The sequence below is a fragment of the Neofelis nebulosa genome, chromosome 13, assembly GCF_028018385.1.
Source record: "Neofelis nebulosa isolate mNeoNeb1 chromosome 13, mNeoNeb1.pri, whole genome shotgun sequence".
Lineage (NCBI taxonomy): Eukaryota > Metazoa > Chordata > Mammalia > Carnivora > Felidae > Neofelis > Neofelis nebulosa.
In genome coordinates, this window is record NC_080794.1 from 27,947,590 (window position 1) to 27,971,481 (window position 23,892).

Genomic DNA, 23,892 nt, shown 5'->3' on the forward strand with positions numbered 1-23,892 from the left:
ATCAAACAATACAATTCTAAATAGTATGCAGGTCATATATCTTGACAGATGTTAGAAAAGACTTTTAAGTAAGTAAAAATAAAATGTATGAAAATTTATGTGTCAGAGCTGAGTCCATGAGAAGAGGGAAGTTTGTATTATATATTTATAATATAATGCTCATATTATAAAACAAGTCTAAAATTAACAATCTAAACTTAGACCTTAAAAAGCAGTTTTAAAAAATAAGCAGAAATCAAGCAGAAAAGAAAGACATAATAAAGAATAGAAATCAATGAAATTGTAAAAAAAAAAAAATAGACAAAAATCAGTGAAACCAAAATCTGGATATTTGAAAACATCAATAAAATTGCTAAACATGAAGAAAAACTTGTCTCAGAAAAAAAAGAAAAAAGAGAAGGCACAGATCATTACCAGGTATTAAAAAAGAGGGATATCACTACAGAATCTGCCGACATTAACAGGATATTAGGAGAATACTACTTATATACATAAATTAGAAAACAAAGAGGAAATGAACCAAGTCCCCCAAAACCTCAAGCCAGCAAAACTTGTGCAAGATGAAACTTATGACATGATAGTCTTAGAACTATTTAAGAGATTGAATTATTTGTTGCTCAAAACTTCTAGTAAAAAATCTGCAGGCCCAGATATTTTCACTTTAAAGTTCTATCAAGCATTTAATGAATAAATGCCACCAATTGTACATAATCTCTTCTAGAAATAATAGAGAAAGAGTTCTTCCTAACTCATTTTATGGGGCTAGAATTATCTTCATACCAAGATGAAAGGTATGTCTATATAAAACATTTTATATGTTCTATATAGAACATATATATATGTTCTCAGATGAAAGGATTGTCTATATAAAAAATACACAGAATAAAAAAAATCCTAGAACTAATAAGGTAAGCAAGATTGCAGGAATAAGGTCAAAATACAAAAAGTCAATTGTATTTCAGTTTATTAGCCATATACATTGTATATCAAAATTTTAATAAATAATATTATTCACAATAGCTCAAAAAATAAAAGAAATACTTAAGTATAAATCTAACAAAAAATGTACAAGATCTGTATGCTATAAACTACAAAATGATGATCAAAGAAATAAAAGAAAACCCAAATAAATGGAAAACATACAGTGTTGTTGGATTAGAAGTTTCTACATGGTAACGATGTCACTTCTTCCCAAATTGATCTGTACATTTAATGCAGTATCAATCCAAATCCCAGCAGGATTTTTTTCTAGATATACCAAGCTGATTTTTAAATTTACATGGAATGGCTAAGGACTCAGAATAGCTAAAGCACCTTTGAAAAATAAGCATAAAGCTGCATAAATCATACTACCCAATTTTTAAGACTTATTGTAAAGTTAAAAAAATAAAGTCAATGTTGAATTAGTGAAGATGACACACAGAAGGAACAGAAGACAGAATGCCGAAATACACTGACACAAAAAAGGTCATCTGATTTTTTTTGATAAATATGCAAAAGCAATTCAACTGAACAGGGCAATCTTTTCAACAAATATTGGAACACCTATGCTAAAAAAAAAATACGCATCAGCCTAAACCCTTTACTTGATACACTTAGCTCTAATTGGATTTTTTAGAAGAAAACTAGGAGAAAATATTCATGGCCTGGTGTTTTACAGAGTTCTTACCCATGACCCCCAAAACATGACCCATACAGGAAAAAACTGATAAATTAGATTTCACCAAGTTTTAAATCTTTTCTTTTATTAAAGTCACTCTTGAAGGAAAAGCTACAGAGAGAAAAAAATCTGCAAAGCAGGTATTTGACAAAAGACTTGTTTCTATAACATGTAAAGAACTCTCAAAACAACAATAAGAAAACAATCCTATTAAAAATAGGCAAAGCTGTCAAAACCCATAAGTCCTGTCAACCATGAGGAAAACACTAGACAAACCCAAACTGAGGAGCATTGTACAAACTATCTGACCAGTACTCCTCAAACTAATAAGGCTATTGAAAAAAAGAAAAGATTGGGAAATTATCACTCTAGGGAAATCTCAGGAGACATGACTCCAAAATGTAATGTGGTATCCTAGATGGGCTCTTCAAACAGAAAAAGAACATTAAGTAAAAGTTAAGGAAATCTAATAATAATTTGAAAAATATATACTTATGTATAAAAACAAAGATTTAATGGAAGAAAAAATATATATGCTCTAACAAAAAAGACAAACTTTTTTTTTTAAATGTTTATTTATTTATTTATTTATTTATTTATTTTATTTATTTTTGGGACAGAGAGAGACAGAGCATGAACGGGGGAGGGGCAGAGAGAGAGGGAGACACAGAATCGGAAACAGGCTCCAGGCTCCGAGCCATCAGCCCAGAGCCTGACGCGGGGCTCGAACTCACAGACCGCGAGATCGTGACCTGGCTGAAGTCGGACGCTTAACCGACTGCGCCACCCAGGCGCCCCAAAGACAAACTTTTTAAGAATAAACTTTAAAAAGAAATATACAAGTTCTATATGAAAAAAACTTCAGAGAACTTTTAAAGGTCACAAGGAAGTTTTCAACATTTGGAAGAACTTGACAATATTCATGGAAATTCTCCACATCAAAAAAAAATGCTAAATCTCACTAAGTTAATGTATAATAATAGTATCGCAATAAAATCACCAAGTTTTTTGTTGACGTTTTTGCCTAGAGGTGGCTTACTAGGCAAGGTAATTCTAACAAAAACATAGAAAATAAGCAAATACAAATTGTCTTTAAAAAGTTGAGGGGTTCCTGGGTGGCTCAGTTGGTTAAGTGTCCGACTCTTGATTTTGGCTCAGGTCATGATCTCACATCTCATGAGTTCAAGCCCAGCATCGGGCTCTGCACTGGCAGTGTGGAGCCTGCTTGGGATTCTCTCTCCTCCCTCTCTTTCTGCCTCTTTCTCTTCTCTGCCCCTCCTCTTCTTGTGCACATGCACTATCTCTTTCTCTCAAAATAAATAAACTTAAAAAAATAAAATGTATAATAAATATAGCCTATCTTGGGATTAGAATAGTAGTGTAGTGTTATAAAATCTCAAATATTTGAACACAGTGGTTAATGACTAAACAGACAGACCAATAGAACACAATGGAAAGTTTAGAAATAAACCCAAGCATTGAAATTCAGTATTTGATAAAATGACATCTGAAATATCCATGGTGAAAAGATGTACTACTTAGTAAATAATACTGTGTCCATCTAGAAAAAATAGAATTGGATCCAACCCTCTGTATTTCCATAAACCAGGGTATATTACAAGTGAATCACTTTTTTTACTTAATGTAAATGTAAAATAAATGGAACTGTAAAAATGTTGGAGGAAAACATGGATAAATTCCTTATAACCTTGGATGGGGAAGACCTTTAAAACTATGCCTCAAAATTCCAAAGCCATAAAGACAAAGATAATTAAAGTTGATATATAAAAACCAAAAGTCTACAAAGAAAAAATACCAAGAGAAAAATCAAAAAAAGAATAAGAAACTGGGGAGATTATTGTATCTCAGACACCAGCAAACAATTAAGTTCTATAATATAAAAAAAAAAAGCATGAAAAAGCAAGGAGAAAGAGACCAATAATTCAATAGAAGAGTAAGCCAAGGATATGACTAAATAAGTACAAGTGATTCTTAAATGAAAAGTTTAGCATTAAAGATAATAAGGAAAATGCTAATTAAAACTACACAGAAATATCATATGTCAGATTGACAAAACTTTAAAATTTTGGTAGCATTTTCAGCTGTCAAAGCTAAAAGAAAATAGGTACTATCCTATATTGCTAATGGAAATATGTATTTAAAACCCTCCTGAGGAGTTTAGGTTAGCAGCTGTGTATCAAATTCACTAATGTATTGTCCCCTTTGACCTAGCAATTCCACTTTTGTGAATTTATCCTACGTAATTTACTTACATACACATAAGTAAAGTCGTTAGTTTCAGTCATGTTTGTAAAAGCAAAAAATGAGAAATATCACCTGGAGATAAATCAGCATGAACTCACTTAACTTAATGTAGATACACATATATTTGTAGAGTTAAGTGTATGTACATATACTTCTTAGCTCTGTCTGCAGAGAAGGCCTAGAAGCGACAGCATCCCAGTAGTAATGAGCATACCCAGGAACCAGGTCTTGGTTTATAATTTAATTCTCCAAGAAAAGGAGAGAAGGCTTACTGTAGACCTGGAGCACAGAACATAAAAGATGAGCCTGGGGCATATTGTAGTGGCCAAGAGTAAATGCTCAAAAATCAAAATGGTTGGTGTGTCAATGAAATAGAGAAGCCAACTGAAAAGTTTCCAATGTCCAAAGTTGGAACAATATGAACAAAATAGCATGATAGTATTGAATTATAATCCAAAGTACAAAATTAACATCCATCAATCTATACTGATAGAAATTAATGATTTATATAAATAATCAGCAGTATGAAGTTTCCTCAAAACATTAAAAATAGAACAACCATATGATCTGGCAACCCCACTTCTGGGAATATATCCAAGTGAAACAAAAACATTAACTCAAGAAGATATCTGCACCCCCATGTTCATAGCAGTATTATTTACAGTTGCCAAGATATGGAAACAACCTAAGTGTCCATCTATGGGTGAATGGATAAAGAAGTTGTAGTATATATACATAACCATGGAACATTGTTATTCACCCTAAAGAAACAAATCTCACCCTTTGTGACAACATAGATGAAACTTGAAGGCGTTATGCTGAATGAAATAAATCAGACAGAGAAAGACTAATACTGTACAATTGCACTTACATGTGGAATTTAAAACAAAAACAAAGAAACAAAACACCAAACCCATAGAAATTGTGGATACCAGAATGTGGAAGGTGGTCAAGCTACAGACTTCCACGTACAAGATAAATAAGTACTAGGGATGTAATGAACAACATGCTGATGACAGTTACCGGGTGTGATATACAAGAAAGTTGTTAAGAGAGTAAATCCTAAGAGTTCTCATCACAAGATTTTTTTTTCCTTTGTCTTTTTTTCTCTCTATTGTGTCTATATGAGAAGATGGATGTTACCTAAATCTATTGCAGTAACCACTGGACAATAAATCAAACCATCTTGCTGTGTGCCCTAAACTTACACAGTGATATATGTCAATTATTTCTCAATAGCACTGGGGGATTTTTACTGTAGGGAAGGATGTGGGAAGTGGACGTGTGGGCAACAAAGGTGAGGAAGCCTTTTCACAATATACATTCACCTATGTTTTTTGAACCATGTGAATATATCACCTATGCAAAAATTGAAATAAGTCAGACAGACTTATGGTAAAAAAAGAATATATGACGTGAACAGTCGTATGGTTTGCAACCTCTTAGCTTAATGTTCACAATCTAGAAACAGAATAAAGGAAAGTAAAACATTTTCATGAATCTTCACATTCCAAATTTGACAAAATATTTCCATTTTATTTTTTTCTGTAACTTACAAATGACTCAAAAATATTTCTTTTATGTGAAATTTTATATTGTTGATATTTGTTCAAAAATGAGTTTTAAAAAATTGAGCAGGACCCATGCAACTACTCATAAACTAGGAGAGCATGAAAGTACATATGTAAAATCTAACCAGAAAAAAAGCACGGGATCTAGTTTTCCCTTTGGGGAGGAAAAAAAAATTCCCTCAAACCTTTAAACCTAAGAAGGTTATAGTTATCATCATGAAAGAATATAATCATAGGTAAGTGTGTCAGAGAAAGAGGTAGTCTGTTTATACTTGGACTCAGAGGAGGTAGAGTCCTGAGCACACAGTGAACATTTGCATCCAGCAACATCTTAACAGAAAAAGCACCGTAGAACATGTCTGGGCTGTTGGCTGCAGCGTGGTTGACTGTTAATAAAATTCTAGCGTAGGAACTGCGTTTTCTACTGACTCAGTTTCTGATCTGTTTCTTGTCTCAAGTTTGTGCTGCATTATCCACAAGGCATTCTGCAGACAACTCACCTGGAATCACATTGGATCAAAACCAAAAGATAATGCAACATAGGATTGTCTTAACAATATACATTTTGGGCTCTAGTTTTTCCAGGGTCTGACCAAGGACAAGCTGTTGAGTATTAGACTGGATATTTGACCCCTGTCCAGGTTGATGGGCCTAGATTGATTCTCCTCTATATAACATGAATATTAGCAAATAGCCACAGAATACTTTTTTTGTTCCATGAAGTTTAATTATTTCCCCCTAAATAGGAATGATAATAATAGGTAACATTTGTGTAGGATTATCTTGTGCCAGTCAGTGCATTTGCTTTCCAAATACTGTCTAATTAATTCACACACAGCCTTGAAATAGTTCTATTATTCTCCCCATTTTAAAAATGAGAAAAATAAATGAGATTTAGAAAGATTAAATAACTCCTTAAGGTCACAAGCATCAACCCCAGTGACTGAGAATCCATCCTTCCTACTGCTACATCAAATGTGCCAGCTTTGAGCTGACTCTAGAAAGCTCTATATACATGTAATATAGTAGTGTACATATTTCAGTTTACCAAGAGTTTAGCATGCATGCCTTATTTGAGCCTCACAACAGCACCATCATTTTGAAAGTTAGTCTTATGTTCGTTTACAGATTTAGGAAATGAAACTTAGATCACCTAGCTAGTAAGTGGCAGTTATAAGGTACCATCTTACGTCTTCCAAGTAATTATTCTAGCATGTTCGTTCATTATCCTAAATTTTCAAAGAATAAATTTGATTTCTAATAGCCCTTACTATTTAAATGGTTTAATCTTTCATATTTTAATCATATCACTAAATATGATTTTTAAAAGCAAATATTTCAGTTAGATAAGTGAAATGATAACTTTCCTAATTTTTAAAGCCATTATCTATAGAAAGACATTAGACATAGAAAACAGTTTTAAAGTGTCAATTATATTTCAACATAAGAAAATAGTCATATAAATGTATTTTTGTGCTTGATACACGTAATTACATCTAGAATTATAATCATCTAAGAATTACTTTTTTCTCCAGCATCTCTAATTAATACCATTTTAGTAATTAAATGATTCAGATTTTTAATCCATTCATTTTTGAATTGCTTTTATCCAACAAATTTTTCATTTCTGATGTTATCCCCAAACAGTTTCAAGTTTATCATAGGAAAAGAAATGTACAATAATAACTGAGCTTCCCTTAGAATGATACAGTAAAGGCCAGTTATCCAGCAATAACTTGTGTGTCTAACATATATAAAAGAAAATCTGGAGGGGCGCTATGAGAAATGGACCAATTGTCATTCATCAAACCAGATTTTAATTGTTACACAGTTTTTTGCTTCATTCTCATTCCCACAGGTAGAAAAGAATCTAGACTAAACAAATTGCAAGTTAGTGTTCATCATGTCTTCCTAAGATTTTTAATCATTTTACTGTTATTTGATCAGTAATCAGTAATTTGAGGGCATAACACTTACATCCCAGAGTGAAAGAGTAGCTGTGTTACCAGAAGTGGCTGGGTCCAACAATCAGCTTATGTTCTCATAAATCCTCTGCATTACCCACTCTGACCTCCCTGAAAGATGCACTCCATTAGCAAGAAGTAGAAAGTTTACTGCTGGTTTCCTAAGAGAGATAGAGGTTGGGTCCAGGAGGGTGGGGCTCACATTGAGCAGCACAGTGCTCCCCAGAGCCTTCATCCAGGCCCCCAGCTAACACCTCCCCCAACCCAAGCAGCTGCTCCAATCTCATCTTTGCCAGAGATTTTCAACTCTCCACCTCAGTCTCTTCAGTCTCATGTCCATACACTCATCATTTGTCAGTGTGTGTGTGTGTGTGTGTGTGTGTGTGTGTTGTGTGTGTGAGTGATGGAAATAATATTTTGCCTGCCACAAATAAAAATGAGCATAGTTAAACAGGAAAAGAAGATGGAAGTTCATATTTGTGTTATAGACACTGTAAATGTTGAGTCTAAGGCTTTTGACATTTATCTACTTCTTTTTCAACTTGACACATGCCATAAAAGATACTATTCCTTTCTTATTTGTTTTTAGTTGCAGGAGAATAGACCATAACCATTGACTTGTTTATTTTTGGTGATGGTGGCAAAGTGGTGTCAGCCTTGCTCTGTGCTGTCATCTGGCTCTCACCACCACCACCAGGCATGCGTTTGAGAAACAGCTAACATAAGTTATAAGTCTGTATCTTGGAGAAGAAAAAAATATCTTGATGTTTTCCGTAAAAATACATATTTCTGGCATCTAATGAAAATCTTCAGTCCCAAATTGCCACGTGGTAACAATCAGCCAAAGCCAAGTGTTGGTTGACTCTGTTAGTTTACATTTTCAGCTCTGAGTTCAGCTCTCCTGTCTACAGTAACTGAACATACCACGTAGGTCTTCCTTAGCAGCTAATCCAAACCACCATTGTGTCACTTCCATATTTTCCTTTATTCTAAGATCATTTAAAAAGCATATTTTCCATTTTAAAGTTATCTTTAGGTAGGTTTTAAATTATTTGTGCATCTTAAAATGGAAACAAAATCTTTAGACAATTGTGTAGCATGACAGTAATTTATTGTTGTTGGATGTGTCACTTACTGTTCTTTTACAAAAATGTAATTATTAACATATCATTAAAAAACAACATTGCTATTAGCATTGGCCTTACCAATATTGGAAAAGTAAATATTTGGACGTTAAGGACATCTTGAATTATTTTGTTCCCAAAACATCTATCAAAATAATGCTTAAGATTCTCTGCGTTTTATTTCAGCACTGCATATGTCCTTAGAAGACAGCATAAAATGGCTTGGAGAAGTTATGGCTGAAATAGGACCACCCCATTCACAGAAAAATGAAGAATGGAGTTTTTTTAATATAAAACAAGCCAATGCTATCATCGATTACTTAAAAATCAGGTATGGATTTTCTTTCAGTAGCATTTATTTTTCATTTCATTTTATTTTATAAAATGTCTACTAAATAGAAACCAATTCAGTTTTTAGACATTCACAGTATTTATGCTATAATAAGCCCAGCCAATAATGAGATAATATTAGAATCTTTAATCCAATAAATAAAATTCAGAACATTGAATTTTTGGCTAATCTTGCATTCTTAAAAAAAGGTTTGTGTTTAAAAAGTATAAGTTCATGTAGAATTATAATAAATGATACAAAAATTTATTTTGTCTCTTAATCTCTAATTAATAACATTTTATTAATAAATTTATTCTTTCACATTAATCCAACTTGATTATAATGGACTTTATATTTTAGGTAGTGGGCCTTGACATCAAAATTTTACATTTTAGAACAACATTAATTTCCATTTAAACATTTATTTGAAATTCTTTGTGCTAGAAATTAGAGAGGTATATATCCATGCTTCCTCAAATTTATTATGTGCCCTGAAATACTTTGTAGTATTAACCAATTAAACTCATTAAGTTTTTCTCTGTGCTTAGGAAATTATGGTGAATTGAGGGGAAATATTTTTATTACAGTGATTCTTCAGTGGTAAACTAAGAAATTGGCCTTTTATATAATCTGTCACAAGGTCTGCATTAGAGGCATGCATCTTTCCCAAAGGACATTTTGAGAGTTTGCAAATATTTAAACAAGAGTTGGTAAAAAATCTGTCTTTTGCCTAACTAAAAGCTTCTGCAGAATATCTTTTTTCCTCCAACACTATACACTGCAGTGTTTTCCAATTTTAAATTTTAAAATTCCAAAATAAAGGGTGCTGCATGATGTCCTAGACATGCTCATGATTTCCTTGGCAAGGATCCTGGCTGTAGTCTGGAAGCTTTTTAAATATTAATGTGTTTAATATGATAAGGTTTATATGCTGGTTTCTGGCATGAATTAATAATAGAATATGATATAAAATGTTTTTATATAATAGCATTGGATATAATTTGATTTCTTAATGTAAAATATATACCTCCTAATGTGTGTCTCTCGCTGAGAGCTGCAGTACCCTTCATATCAATTAGAGTAAAGCAAGGTCCCTGTGTTGGAGGCAGGAAGGGAATGGAAATCCAGAACTGGAAACCTTGCTCCCCAAGGTCTTTTTGCCCATCAGAGTTTGGTAATCCCTAGGTGAGGGGAATTTTCTGCACATTTGTATAGCAACCTTCTTTCTCTTCTTTATCTATTTGAAACTGCCAGGTTTCTCTTTGAAGAACACATTTTTACATCTGAGCTCTAAGCCCAGGGGGTTTATGATGGGCACCAGGACTGATAGCTAACCATAGCAGCACAACTCTATGCAGGTGCCCTACTGACATCTTCTAGATGGTGCAAGATTGCACCTCTTTTCTCTTTAATCGAAGGATGCTCATGAGTCTATTACTTGACATTTCATTTCAGAAAATTAAGTTAGGAAGGGATGTCAGTGTTAGTCATCATTAAATGCTAACCAGAATAACTTTACTTACCAAAAATTTCTATTCTCATTTCTAAAAACAACAACAACAACCATAAAATGTTTGAGAGATTGGTCACGTGAAGCAAATCAGAACTATTTTTGATGACATTAAATCTTCATATTGTGATTTCAAATAAAATATGCACTTTTAAATTTTTTATTCAAGTTTTGGTTAACATACAGTGCAATATTGGTTTCAGGAGTAGATTCCAGTAATTCATCACTTACATACAACACCCAGTGCTCATTCCAGTAAGTGCCCTCCTTAATACCCATCACCCATTTAGCTCATCTTCCACCCACTTTCCTCCATCAACCCTCAGTTTGTTCTCAGTGTTTAAGAGTTTCTTGTGGTTTGTTTTCCTCTCTCCCTTTTTTCCCCTCTATCCATATGTTCATCTGTTTTGTTTCTTAAATTCCACATATGAGTGAAATCATATGGTATCTGTCTTCTCTGACTGATTTATTTTGCTTAGCATAATACACTTAGGTCCATCCATATCACTGCAAATGGCAAGACTTCATTCTTTTTGATGGCTGGGTAATATTCCATTGTACATATATACCACATCTTCTTTATCCAATCAGCAGTTGATGGACATTTGGGCTCTCTCAATAGTTTTGTTCTTGTTGTTAAAGCTGCTATAAACACTGGGGTACACTACCTCTTCAAATCTTTATTTTTGTATCCTTTGAGTAAATGCCTAGTGGTGCAACTCCTGGATTGTAGAGTGGTTCTATTTTTAGTTTTTTGAGGAACCTCCATACTGTTCTCCAGAGTAGCTATACCAATTTGCATTTCCACCAACAGTACAAGAGGGTTCCCCTTTCTCTGCATCCTCGCCAACACCTGTTGTTTCCTGTGTTGTTAATTTTAGCCATTCTGACAGGTGTGAGGTGGTATCTCATCATGGTTTTGATTTGTATTTCCCTGATGGCAAGTGATGTTGAGCATCTTTTTTGTATCTATTAGCCATCTGGGTGTCTTCTTTGGAAAAGTGTCTATTCATGTCTTCTGCCCAAGGAACTTATACATTTTAAATGCACCTTTTACAGAAAATAAAATATCAGTTAGTAGGATATCTAGAATTGGTACTGAAGTTGTATAAAAAGAAATGTGCTTTTCTACAATACCTATTTAGAATGCCTCATAGGTCCACATATATAAATTTAATGGCAATTAAACCATATAATATTTTTCATTTTAATGACTACAAAGAAGTTTTATAAATATGAAGCTAACTCATATTATAAGTTTTATGTAGTATAAGCATGTTTCAATTTAATCTGATATCAAATTTACTCAACCAATGTAAGCCCTCATCAATTCAGGGAGAGTAGTTTTTAGAACATAACCCATACCACATGAAACTTAACTAGCAATAAAATTGGAATTTTGTTTGATACTGTTAATAGAATATAAATTGTATATTCCATCATATACATATGATATACATACACATATACATATACATATACATATACATATACATATACATATACATATAAATGCTACTGCAGCTTTTTAATATAAGACATCACTTAGATATAACCTGGTCCCACTACACTTCTGTCATTGTGTATTCTACCTAGTCCTTGGAAATTAGGTGAAGGTAATGTGCATAGGCATTTACTCAATATAAGAAAATCAACACTGCCCCTCTGTGCACAACAGGGTATACTTCCTGGCAGTGACCTCAGATGTCTTGACCCATTTTATTTCTGAGGATTATCCCTTTGATTTAGAACTATGACAAGGTATTTGACAAAATAGTCTAGGGGCTTGAGTCAGCTGGAAGTCTTCCTTCCAAAGGAAGAGGGAGGAAATGTATTCCCATAACAGAGGTGTCACTTCACTCCCAGAGGAAGTTACCTAATAGTTCCCTAGTAAAGTTACAGACCCCAACCAAGACGGGACCAGAGAGAAGCAATGGAGGCAACTTGACCCACCCCTGAAAAGTGCCTCGTTAGGTGCCTTCCTCCTCTCATCTATCTTACCCTAGTCCTGGTCTTGCCCCAGCTCGCTTCTTTGACCACTGCATCCAAGTCATGCATTTTATTTTCATTGTGAGAAGTGAATTTCCCCTTTGGCATGAGACAATCTAATTCCTATATGCAATGAGGAGAGTGAGGCTGAAAGATTATAAAATTGCAGGAAGGAAGATTTATGAATTAACTTCTTTGTGTAACATAAGATGGAAGAAAAATTTTACACTAATTCACAGAGAAGAAGCCAAGTTGTTTCCAAATACTCTACAGTCTTTATTTTTTCTACTCAATCAGTTATTGCCAGTGTAATATTTTTAACCTTAAAGCTTTCTCTAGGTAAGCAATGTAAGGAAAGGAGAATTTGAATTTATTTTGCTTCATTGAATCATCAAACTTCACTAATCTTGATGTATTTTCTAGCCAACAAATCAAAGTAATGCCAAAAGCTAAGTTAGTTTTCTGAGTGTTGAGGAATAATTTGAATGTACGAGGTCCCCCCCACCTTGCCTCAAAAAAAAAAAAAAAGAATAATAATACCATGACTGAGTCTGCATACCCATCACTTTTTAATGGATTGTGTTAGTAGTGAAATCAACTGCTGATATAACTCAGAGAGACCCAGCTGCCTGAGGATTTCTTCATTGATTTCAAATGAATTGAAACTTTGATCCATTACAGCATTCAGGAGAAGCCATTATTATACATGCTCTGTAGCTACATTTTGCAAATGTTAATTTCTAAGTTATATTAAAATCAATTTTCTTGAATAGCAAAAGGCACCAGAGTGAAAGAGAAACCAGTAAGACAATTTTTTTGTTCTTGGGCATTTTGCTGTATTATGAGTCTATTAATTTTCCCAACCAGCAGGAAAAGAATTAGAAAAATTCAAATATTATCACAAACAGAATATTAGAAATCAGCCCTTCAGTAAATTTTTAACTCTCAATAACACATTGCTGAGATCTTTAAACTTACCAGAAATACTTGTTTTAAGAGGCTCCTGTTCTTTAGCTCTTCATGGTTTTTATACACTGACCACCTGCTCTTTAGGGTAAAAATTGAAGAAATTACCTTTCTTATATTAATTCCTCTCTTTGACGTGTGAACAAATATTCTACAGGAAAATCAGACAACTCCTAAATGGATTTCAGTACATGCTGCATCATTTTCAGGTGTTATCAGAGATTAATTTAATCTTGAATCAGTTTGAGAATGTGAGAAGTAAATAATACAGATGTAGATTATAGATTTCAGTCCGTTCATTCCAGAGGAAACTGACTCCAGTTTGAAGAAAAACATGAAAAATAATGTGAAGTTTGGTGTTATTTAGGGACACTGCATTATTTGATTGCCAGCCAAGAAAAGCCCAGATGCAATCTAATTGCTCCCTTATCCCAAACCTATCCATTCATCACAGATTAATTGACTGATCTTATATTCGGTACTGTGTAATACTGTCAACGTCTCAAAAAAGTAAATCTTTAGTTTTTTTACCATTTCTGGACAATTCATTTGGAATAAAACAGGTAGCTCACTCCATGTTAGTATTTAATGTCTTGCTCAATATGAACTATTTCCCTTTCATAAATACTCTTACATATTTGCTTTCTTTCCTAAAATAAATTTATCAGAGTTGCACATTTATTTTGTATTTCAGCTTATTTCAACACTACAAGCTATATGAGTTTCTATTCTACTCTACCAGGGAAGAAATTGTGATAGGAACTGAGGTAAGTAATTTATCTAGATGGAACCAATTAAGCTGAATCACTTAATGTATGCTGATCGGCATCTGGATCTTTAACTGCTTAAAGCAACTTCTTGTCAAGATTACTCGAGTGTTAATATAACCAACTAGTAGTTTGCAAAAAGAATAATTACATAAAGCGAGCATTGGATTAAGAAAATAAGCTGTCTTTTGGCATTAAAGGCATTGTTAATCACATATACTTTATGTATTTATGGATTATTTGACAAAGAAAAGCTGAATGGGTTATGTATGTCTTCATACAAAGAAAATTGGGAAAAGTGAGATAAATTAATTCAGTTAAATCTCTTCTAATATCGCATTTTTTCAATCTAATCATTTTTAAGGTCTAATTCAAATCCCACTTCCTCAATGAAGCAAACCTTCCTTAATTGCATCACATCTCAAAGGAAAGGTTTAGACAAACTCTTTAATCACATTCTATTATTTTATTCTGGTTGATCTCTTTCTGCTGAATATTGGCTACTCTTTTTACACGTATAAGCACATAAATATGCACTGTGCTATATGGTTTTCTAATTATTTTTTGTGGATTGATATAGTCAGCACAACTCAACTGTAATTTCCTTGAAGGCAAGGATGAGGTGATGTCTTTCTACCAAAGCATAGTGTAGAATGAACCATAGTGGCCCCTCAATTAATACTACATAAGTGATTCAGTGACATTGAATACAATAGCATTTCTACAATAAATGGTCTACCTTAAGATATTTTGGAACAGCTTTATGTATAATTACATGTTCATAATTGCTACAAATTAATCCAAGGTAAGAAAACATCTTAAGGAGGCTAAAGATGCTATAAAAAGTGCTCCTTAGGTTCCCAACTACTTGAGGAGTCTATGTTGCCTAGAAGTATCAGACATAGGAGTGGCCATGGTCACAAATAAACAATGAATAGGGGTTCCTGGGTGGCTCAGTCGGTTGGGCGTTGGACTTGGGCTCAGGTCATGATCTCGCGGTCCATGGGTTCGAGCCCCACCTTGGGCTCAGTGCTGACAGCTCAGAGCCTGGAGCCTGCTTCGGATTCTGTGTGTCCCTCTCTCCCTGTCCCTCCCCCACTCACACTCTGCCTCCCTCTCTCTTTCTCTTAAAAACTAATAAGTATTAAAAAAAATTTAAATCACATAAATGGTGAATAAAGGGATATTTATGTTATCTTTATAATTTCTTGATACTAAGCACCAGGTGGAATGTGCCAACTATTATATCTGCCAGGGTGCTGTTGTTCTGGATTTAAAAAAATGCTTACTTCATAAACACCTCAGTCACTGTTACTCATCTTCCATTTGGGTACTTGTTCTCATGTTGGCCTTTTAAGTTAATTGAAGGAAAACAAGGAGCCCTTTGTGCCTTTGACTTCTCTAAAATTTCTTCTTTGTGGTCTCCTCATACGAGCTTAAATTAGGTGTCACTTGACAAAGTTTCACTGACAACATTTCCATGAGAGAATTACATCATATAGTGCAACAGGTGCAAAAATTATCAGTTTAGAATACAACGCTATATCATTTATTCAGCAAAACTTTGGGAAAATGATAATGGCTTTGCCAGTAGCATAAGCAGATACTTAGAATCATCAAGAAAAAATTTCATAAAGGAATTTGAACTGCTTTTCTCTTTGTTAGTTACACAATTGTGCCTTTCTTCTTTGTTGTAAGGGTATATTTAGGTGACATTTATGCTTATGGAAAGATAAAATGGAGAAAGTAGACTGGGATTGACGCTTTTATTTTCCTTTGTCATTTACATTTTCTCCAAGCTGACCAGAGTTATAAAAAATAATCTTTAATGAAGGGATTTTGGGTCTTCAGGAATTAGGCCACTCTTGGAATTTTAAAGGATTAACCAAAGCAGGTATTATACTATAATATTTAATGACATTGTTGAAGTGTCTGATAACCCTTGGTGCTAATATCTGTTTTTTAATTAACAACCTTTCATAGAGGATGCAGAAGCCTGCCCTGTTAATGTGATTATTCATGCTAACCTCAGTGCTCTGAGAGCAAACAAGGTCCACACAACAACTGCATAAATGTTCCAAGTTTAACTCTCAGGCTGGTGTTCAAGTTAAAGAACACTGACAAAATTTAGTTTCTCTCTTAATTGTGGATAAGCAATTATAACAAAACATATAAATCCCCTCTATGAATAATTGTTAAATATTAATTTTAGTTATTAATAGGACATAAATAAGTCATACTCATACTTTTCTTGGGTTTTAGTTTAAAGGAATTGGTTTTTGCATTTAGCAATTGTTTCTGGCTAATCTCTACTCACCTTTTTCAAAAAATTTCATGTTGTGCTTAGATCATAGAGGCACATTTTCAGTAAATTATTATTCTTGACCTGAGATGCTGCATAATGTAGGAATATTTCTGATAGATAGAGTTCTATAAACGACATGTTTTGTAGTTCATTCAGTGGTTCACAGATCATATACGTTGAAAAGGTAGTAAGCAACCAGAACGAACCAGGATAATGACAGAATGGAGGCAGCAAATACCTGTGGCTGTAGCCACCTGAGAGGATGAAGTGTATGAGTTTCACTCACTTTAAAGAGATGAGGACTGCCTTTCAGTCGCTTAAGCCAGCTCACCAAGACTTGTTTTGACAATGCAATTAGCTCACAGATCCTCTGACATAAGAATTGTAAGGGAAACAGACTCTCCTTAGGGGATATGATCTATATCCTTCCTTGGCCTAAGGCCCCATCCAGAGAGAAATCTGGAAACTGCTATGTTCTTTCTTTTGTTACCTGAAAACCACAAGTAACATTTAATAATTGCACACAAAAAGAATACTTTCAGGTATTAGCAATGGTGATGATCAAAAACTCATAGCAGATACCCAAAGTCATGGTTCTACTCAGGTATTTAGCACAAGGCATCTACTAAATGATACAACTATAAGTTATTTATTTATTCATTCAACATGTGACCCAGTTCCTATGACATTGTGGGTTTTGTGCTAACTTCCAGAGATACACAGTGATAAGCAACAATTCTTGTCCTCAAGGGGTTGACTGTCTAATGAGAGGAGAGAGGTGATTAAATAATTCATTATAGTATAGGGCCCCAAATATTATGATCCTCTGGGAACAAATAGAAGACAAAGAGGAACACCTAACTTGTAGATTTAAGTTTATAGGGGTTTCTAGGAACAAATGAAATCTAAGAGGAAATCTGAAGGTTGTGAATGAGATAGTCAGTGTACTGTAAGTTTTCTGGTGCAGTGAAAGAAATTCCACTCAAAATAGTTCAACCAATTAAAAAAAGGAAAGGTGTATTACGTGATCACTAACTGGTAAATACAGGGGTGAGTGGGACAGAGGTTAACTGTAGTCAGACAATGTAGTTAAGAGTGTATGTGTATACACACATATATCGCAATCTTTCATCTCTCTTAGATGTTTTTCATCTCTTTTCTCTGATTCTTTTTGCTTTGGTCTCGTTCCCCTCTACTGCAGACAGTCTTCCTCCCAACTGGTAGGAGACCTGATAGAAGCAGCTCTGGTTTAGCACATCTAGGAAAAAGGGGAAATATTCCTCACAGTGTTAACATTATTGGCTATGCTTATGCCACGTGTCCACCCTTGATTAACTACTGTGGCCAGAGGAGTGGAGTAATGCTACCCGAAGACTAAAGTAGAACTTATTGAGTGGGTGACAGAGAATAAAGAAATCCCCAAAAGAAACAGAGAGAGTCTTTGCAAGAGGGATGAGTGATTTTATCAAAAGAGTGAATTAAGCCGACATGTACAACTCTTCCATCCAAAATCCCATGCGAGGCCAAAAATTTCAAAATCCACAATGCTATGGATAAAAGATTTTATGACATGTAAAATTATAGATTTCTGGTTAGATGAAACCACAGCCCTGTATGCACAAAGAAGATGCTACAGAGTTAGTGAAGTTTCCTTAGGCATGCTCAATTGATACAGAAATAGGAAAAGCTTTAGAGGGAAAAAAGCCAAAAGCATGTAGGGAACTGCTTTCAGAGCAACTGCGCCATTCAGCTCCTTCACTTCTGCTGCCTGTGCAGAGCACAGGGACTCCATAGCATTTTCCCCAAAACTGAAGAAACTACTGTGGACATTGACACCGAAGAGGAGGGCAGTTCTGAGGTTTCCAGGAGAGATCATGAATATACCCTAAATATAATCTACTGGTGCATCTAGCTACCATTATTATTTGCCCCTCTCCTACAGTCTCTAGTGGCAAGCTATGGCACACAAACATCGCCAGGCAAGTGAACAAGGATTATCTAATGTAAAGATTTTAAATGGCAGCCCCAAATCACCAAGCAGTTGAGGAAAGCAAAATCATAGATAGACATGAAACTCTATGAACAAATCAAAGAATAGCTAAGGAACAGAGTTGATAGAGCAAGTGGTAGAAGACTTGAAGTCCGATTAATAGTCTTAAGAGAGTTTTAAAGGTTGCTGTATTCTTGAAAAATTAACTAATAGAGATCTTGGAAATTTAAAATAAGATTTGAAATCTCTTATTAAGATATCAGGTACAGGGGCGCCTGGGTGGCGCAGTCGGTTAAGCGTCCGACTTCAGCCAGGTCACGATCTCGCGGTCTGTGAGTTCGAGGCCCGCGTCAGGCTCTGGGCTGATGGCTCGGAGCCTGGAGCCTGTTTCCGATTCTGTGTCTCCCTCTCTCTCTGCCCCTCCCCCGTTCATGCTCTGTCTCTCTCTGTCCCAAAAATAAATAAAAAACGTTGAAAAAAAATTAAAAAAAAAAAGATATCAGGTACAATTTCATGTTGATAGGTTTGAAAATCTACAAAAAAACAATACTCGGAACTATACCAATATTTACTTAAAAGAATATTGATGATCTTAGTAGAATGATAATTATGTAACATATTGAAAAATCCAAATGTTGGGGCGCCTGGGTGGCGCAGTCGGTTAAGCGTCCGACTTCAGCCAGGTCACGATCTCGCGGTCCGTGAGTTCGAGCCCCGCGTCGGGCTCTGGGCTGATGGCTCAGAGCCTGGAGCCTGTTTCCGATTCTGTGTCTCCCTCTCTCTCTGCCCCTCCCCCGTTCATGCTCTGTCTCTCTCTGTCCCCAAAATTAAAAAAAAAAAAAAAAAACGTTAAAAAAAAAAAAAAAGAAAAATCCAAATGTAAAAGTGGCATCAGACCTAGACGATTTTACAGGCTAGTTTCACCAAAATTTCTAAAGTAGATAATTCCCTTTTATGTAAATTGTGATAGAGGATAGAAGGAGATGGAGAACTTTCAACTCATTCTTTGAAGTTAGTATAATTCTGAGAATGTTTCGACTTATTCCATGAATTGGTAATGAATTATAACCAAAAGTAAAAAAGAATAAAAGTTATGGGCAATCTCAGGTATGAAAATAGATGCAACAATCTTAAATAAAATATTAGGAAGTGAAATATAGCAGAGGATTGGGTCTTCAAATAGGATATATTCCACATATTTAAGGATTATTTAACACTGAGATATCTGTTAATGTAATTCTGTACATTATCAGATTAAGGGAAGAAAAGCCAAGTGACCATCTCCATAGATATGGTAAAGTATTTGATAAAATTAGACACTCATTTTTCACTTTAACTAGACTTCAATTAATCAGTAATATAGAATTACACTCTTAAAAAAATAATTACACTCTTAACTCAGAATATACCAACACAAAAAACTCTCCACAAATATCTTAATTAAAACGTTAAAATACCCGTCAAGAACAAGACAAGGCTAATTATTATTACCAACATTGTTTTTTAGTTCCTAGCCAATGTAGTAAAACAAAAAAGAAGTCAGAAATAGAAGAAAAGATAAGTATTGACAACAAGACACAAAGCTTTCATTGTTTGCAGATGGTATGATATAAAACCATCATTAAGAAAATATTTTCTTATTATATTAGTAATAACCCAATAGAAAAGGATCACATTGATAAAAATAAAAACCATAACATTTTTATAAATGAACCTAACAAAAATGTTAAAAAATTATACAAAAAAAAAACTGAGTAGTTTTAGTAAAGATAGTTTTTTTTTTTTCATTCTGAGTAAATGGAACATAAAACATGTTTCCAGTTTAGAAGACTCAGTTTTATGAAGATATCATGTCATTTCAAATTAACCTATAAACTCAGAGTAATCACAGTCATAGTGCTATGATTATGGTGGCTCTTTACCAAGTAATTCTTTAAATTTTTTTGTTGTTGTTGTGGAACATTTCAATCATATATAAAATAAAAGGAATTAGATATTAACTCTCATACGTGAGCTTATGACCATAATAGTTAAGTATTTTAATATGTGACTCTAAACTATAATGAATTTAAAGTAACTCTTCAATATCATCAGTTGTGCAGCCAATGTTCAAAAGCCCCTGATTATTTTAAAACTGGTATGTATTTGTGTTTTATTTATGTATCACTTTGTTTGTTTCTATGTTTGTTTGTTTGAAATAGCACCCAAATAAAATACCTATGTTGCAATTAGATTCTTAAGTCATTTTAAGTTTATAGGTTCACTATTTGCATTTTTTAATTTCTTTGTAATTTGTTTGTTGAAGTATCCACATCTTCTATCCTATAGAATTTTCCACAGCTACTTTCACAATTGCATTCCTGTGGTATTCTTAACATTTCTCTACCTTCCATGTTTCTAGCAAATGGGTAGTTAAATGTCAGAAGACTGGCTAGACTTCAGTTCATATGTTTAGCAAGAAGAATTTATAGGTGGTTTTGTATATTTATATTAGGAAGCAAATAATGTCTGGTTTTCTCTTTTTTGTGATGTTAGCAACCACTGACCATTATTACCTAGATCTATTATTTCATTAAGGGTTAAAAAATGGTGATATTCTATGTCATCATGCTTTTTTTCATTTATGGGCTAGATATTTCTATGAATAGAAACTTCCACTCTTCAATTATTTGATTCAACTGAGATACAGTTCATATAGAAAAGACAGGATGAGTGCTAGATTCTTCTCCTTTCTTTAATAGTTTTCAGAATAATAAATTGGATTTTTAATATCCTCCAAAAGTACTTGTGGTAGACTGACTGATGCCCCCACCACCTCAAGATGCTTGCATGCTAATTCAATAAATTCAGGACCTCTGAATTTATAACCTTACATGGCAAAAGGGACATTGCAGATTGACTAAATTAAAGGATTTGAGAGGGGGAGATTATCCTGGATTATCTAAGTGGGCTCTGTGTAATCATAAACTTTCTTATAAGAGAGAAAGGGAAAAAGGGAAGTCAGAGTCAGAGACAAAGGAGAGAAGTTTAAAGGTGCTACTGATGGCCTTAAAAATGGAAGAAAAGACCAGGAACCAAGGAATTAAGGTGGCCTCTAGGGGATGGATAAGGCAAGGAAACATTCTCCTCTAGAGCCTCTAGAATGAATGCAGCCCTGTCAATATGCTAAGTTGAGAACTTCTCATATCCATAACTGTAAAATAAATCTGCATTGTTTTAAGCCATCAAGTTTGTGGTAATTTGCTATAGCAGGAATAGGAAACTAATATAGACTTTGACTTAATAGCACACATTTTTTTTTGCATTTTGATCCATTTTAATTACTATTCTTATTAATCCTCAAGTTGTCTCATCTTTGACCAGTGTTCTCATTGTTCTGTTTGCCAGTCCCTGTCTTAATACCATATTATTTTAACTACCATAACTTTATAGACTGTTTTAGAATATGATATGGCAATGCCTTCTCCTTTTCCTCCTCCTCCTTCTTGTCCTTTCTTCCTACTTTTTCTTCTCCTCCTCCCCATTCTTCACCTCCTCCTTCATTATCATCATAATCACCATTAGCATTTGGTTGATTATATAGTTTATATATGATAGTTTAGTTTTCCTTCAATGTGAAATTTATCATTAAACGCATGCATATGTGTATTTCTAGTATACAACATATACAAGTATTTAGAAAGGTGGCATTTAAAATCAGTCAGGATAATTGGCTATGTGTTTCATTTAAAAAGCTAGATTTCTACCTCACCCCAAACTGGAAAATGAGTCTAACCTATTAAGAAATCTATTTCCTATAACAGTAGACATATCGTATAATGACAAATTATAATTTGCCCCAGTACTTCCACTGAGAACAACTAGAAAAGCTGGACAAGTTTTTTTTTAAGACTTAAAATGTTTGAAGGTATTGGAGCTAGCAAAACTCAAAACAATTGGGGCTGAACAAGTGAGCCTGAAATGGTTTGGTGTTAGAACAAAAACTGGAGGAGAAGGGAAATATAGCAAATCCCACAAGTTGCATGTTGGGACTCCAAAGGACCATACTTTAAAAAATCAGCCTTCACATAAACTGAACTTCAGCTTCAAGTTATCTCAGTTTTTGGTAAATTTAAGATTATCCATGTATAGCGCTGTTAACCTCCTCTGTAAGTAAAACAAACTCATGCTACACTTCAAATAATACCAACTGTTTTTGTAACCAGTGTCTATCACTCAGTAAAAGTATGAGGCACACAGAAATAGAAACAGACCCATAAGTGTTTCAGATAATGGAGTTATTAGCCATATACTGTAAAATAATTACGCTTAAGAAATAAGAAATATTCTGGAAAATAAAATACAAGACAGTGAATTTCAGCAGAATATTAGAAAATATTAAGAATACTAAATGGGGGCACCCGGGTGGCTCAGTCAGTTAAGCATCCAACTTCCGCTTAAGTCATCAGGTTTGTGAGTTCGAGCCCAACGTCCCCCACCGCCCCCCCCCCCCCCCATCGGGCTCTGTGCTGACAGCTCAGAGCCTGGAGCCTGCTTCGGATTCTGTGTCTCCCTGTCTGCCCCTCATGTTCATGCTCTGTCTCTCTCTGTCTCTCTCTGTCTCTCAATAATAAATACAAGTTAAAAAAAATTTTTTTTAAGAAAACTAAATGGAAATTCTGGAATTAGAAAATATGATAATTGAAATTAATAACCAAATAGATAGATGTGTTTAACAACAGGTTAGTCATGAATGAAGAGGAAGTTGGTAAATTGGAAGATAAGTCAAAATAAAATACTAAGATGAAGCATGGGTATGCAAAAGCTATCATGATAAACACAGTAAAATGTGTAGAAGAACATTGATAGAGTGAAAAAGGTCTGACATAGAGATAAACAAGTCAATTCCAGAATGAGGAGATAGACACAACATTCAAAGAGTTCATTTTCTGCAAATAACAAACTTTAAACCACTTTAGATTTGATTCACTGTGAACTCCAAATACAAATGTCCACATCTAAACATTCCATAGTAAAATTTCTAAAAACCATAGGTGGGAGTACTGGTTTCCACATCTGCATGTAAGGAGTTTGAATTCTCCACTCTATCCTAATGACAAGTAAAAAACTGAACAGACTAAAAGTCAACAACTCTTGGATCCATATGAGAGGGAAGGACACAGAGCAAATGGTTATCCCCACGATTAGAGAGATAGGCAAATACAGACCATTGTGGCTTACTGTAACAGACTTATGAGTGGAAACTGCCACAGGACCCAGTGCCAAGTTAGGAAAACCTGAACTATAATTGATGAACTACTCAGTGGAGGCTCAGTGCCAATAACTCTGAGAGTTAAAAACTCCAAATGGACCCAGTCCTGAGGGGCCCCACTCTATTGTGAGATTTACCTCACAGAGCCTGATCAGAAGTCCATAGTAAATATTAATCCTTCCCATTGTGCTTCTGGCAG

At 34.3% G+C, this 23,892-nt stretch overlaps 1 protein-coding gene and 1 long non-coding RNA gene across 4 annotated transcripts in view; both read left to right on the forward strand.

Annotated features, from left to right (window-relative positions):
* Positions 1-23,892, forward strand: part of CABCOCO1 (ciliary associated calcium binding coiled-coil 1) — a 120,455-nt gene that overhangs the window by 20,650 nt on the left and 75,913 nt on the right. For all 3 annotated transcript variants that reach the window (XM_058696441.1, XM_058696440.1, XM_058696442.1), the window contains 2 exons: positions 8,771-8,915; positions 14,075-14,147. In XM_058696441.1, coding sequence (XP_058552424.1) covers positions 8,771-8,915; positions 14,075-14,147 — 218 coding nt within the window. The remainder of the gene's footprint in view (positions 1-8,770; positions 8,916-14,074; positions 14,148-23,892) is intronic.
* Positions 14,154-19,077, forward strand: LOC131492704 (uncharacterized). The gene is made up of 2 exons (XR_009252246.1): positions 14,154-18,705; positions 18,946-19,077. It is a non-coding gene; the product is annotated as an uncharacterized LOC131492704 (long non-coding RNA).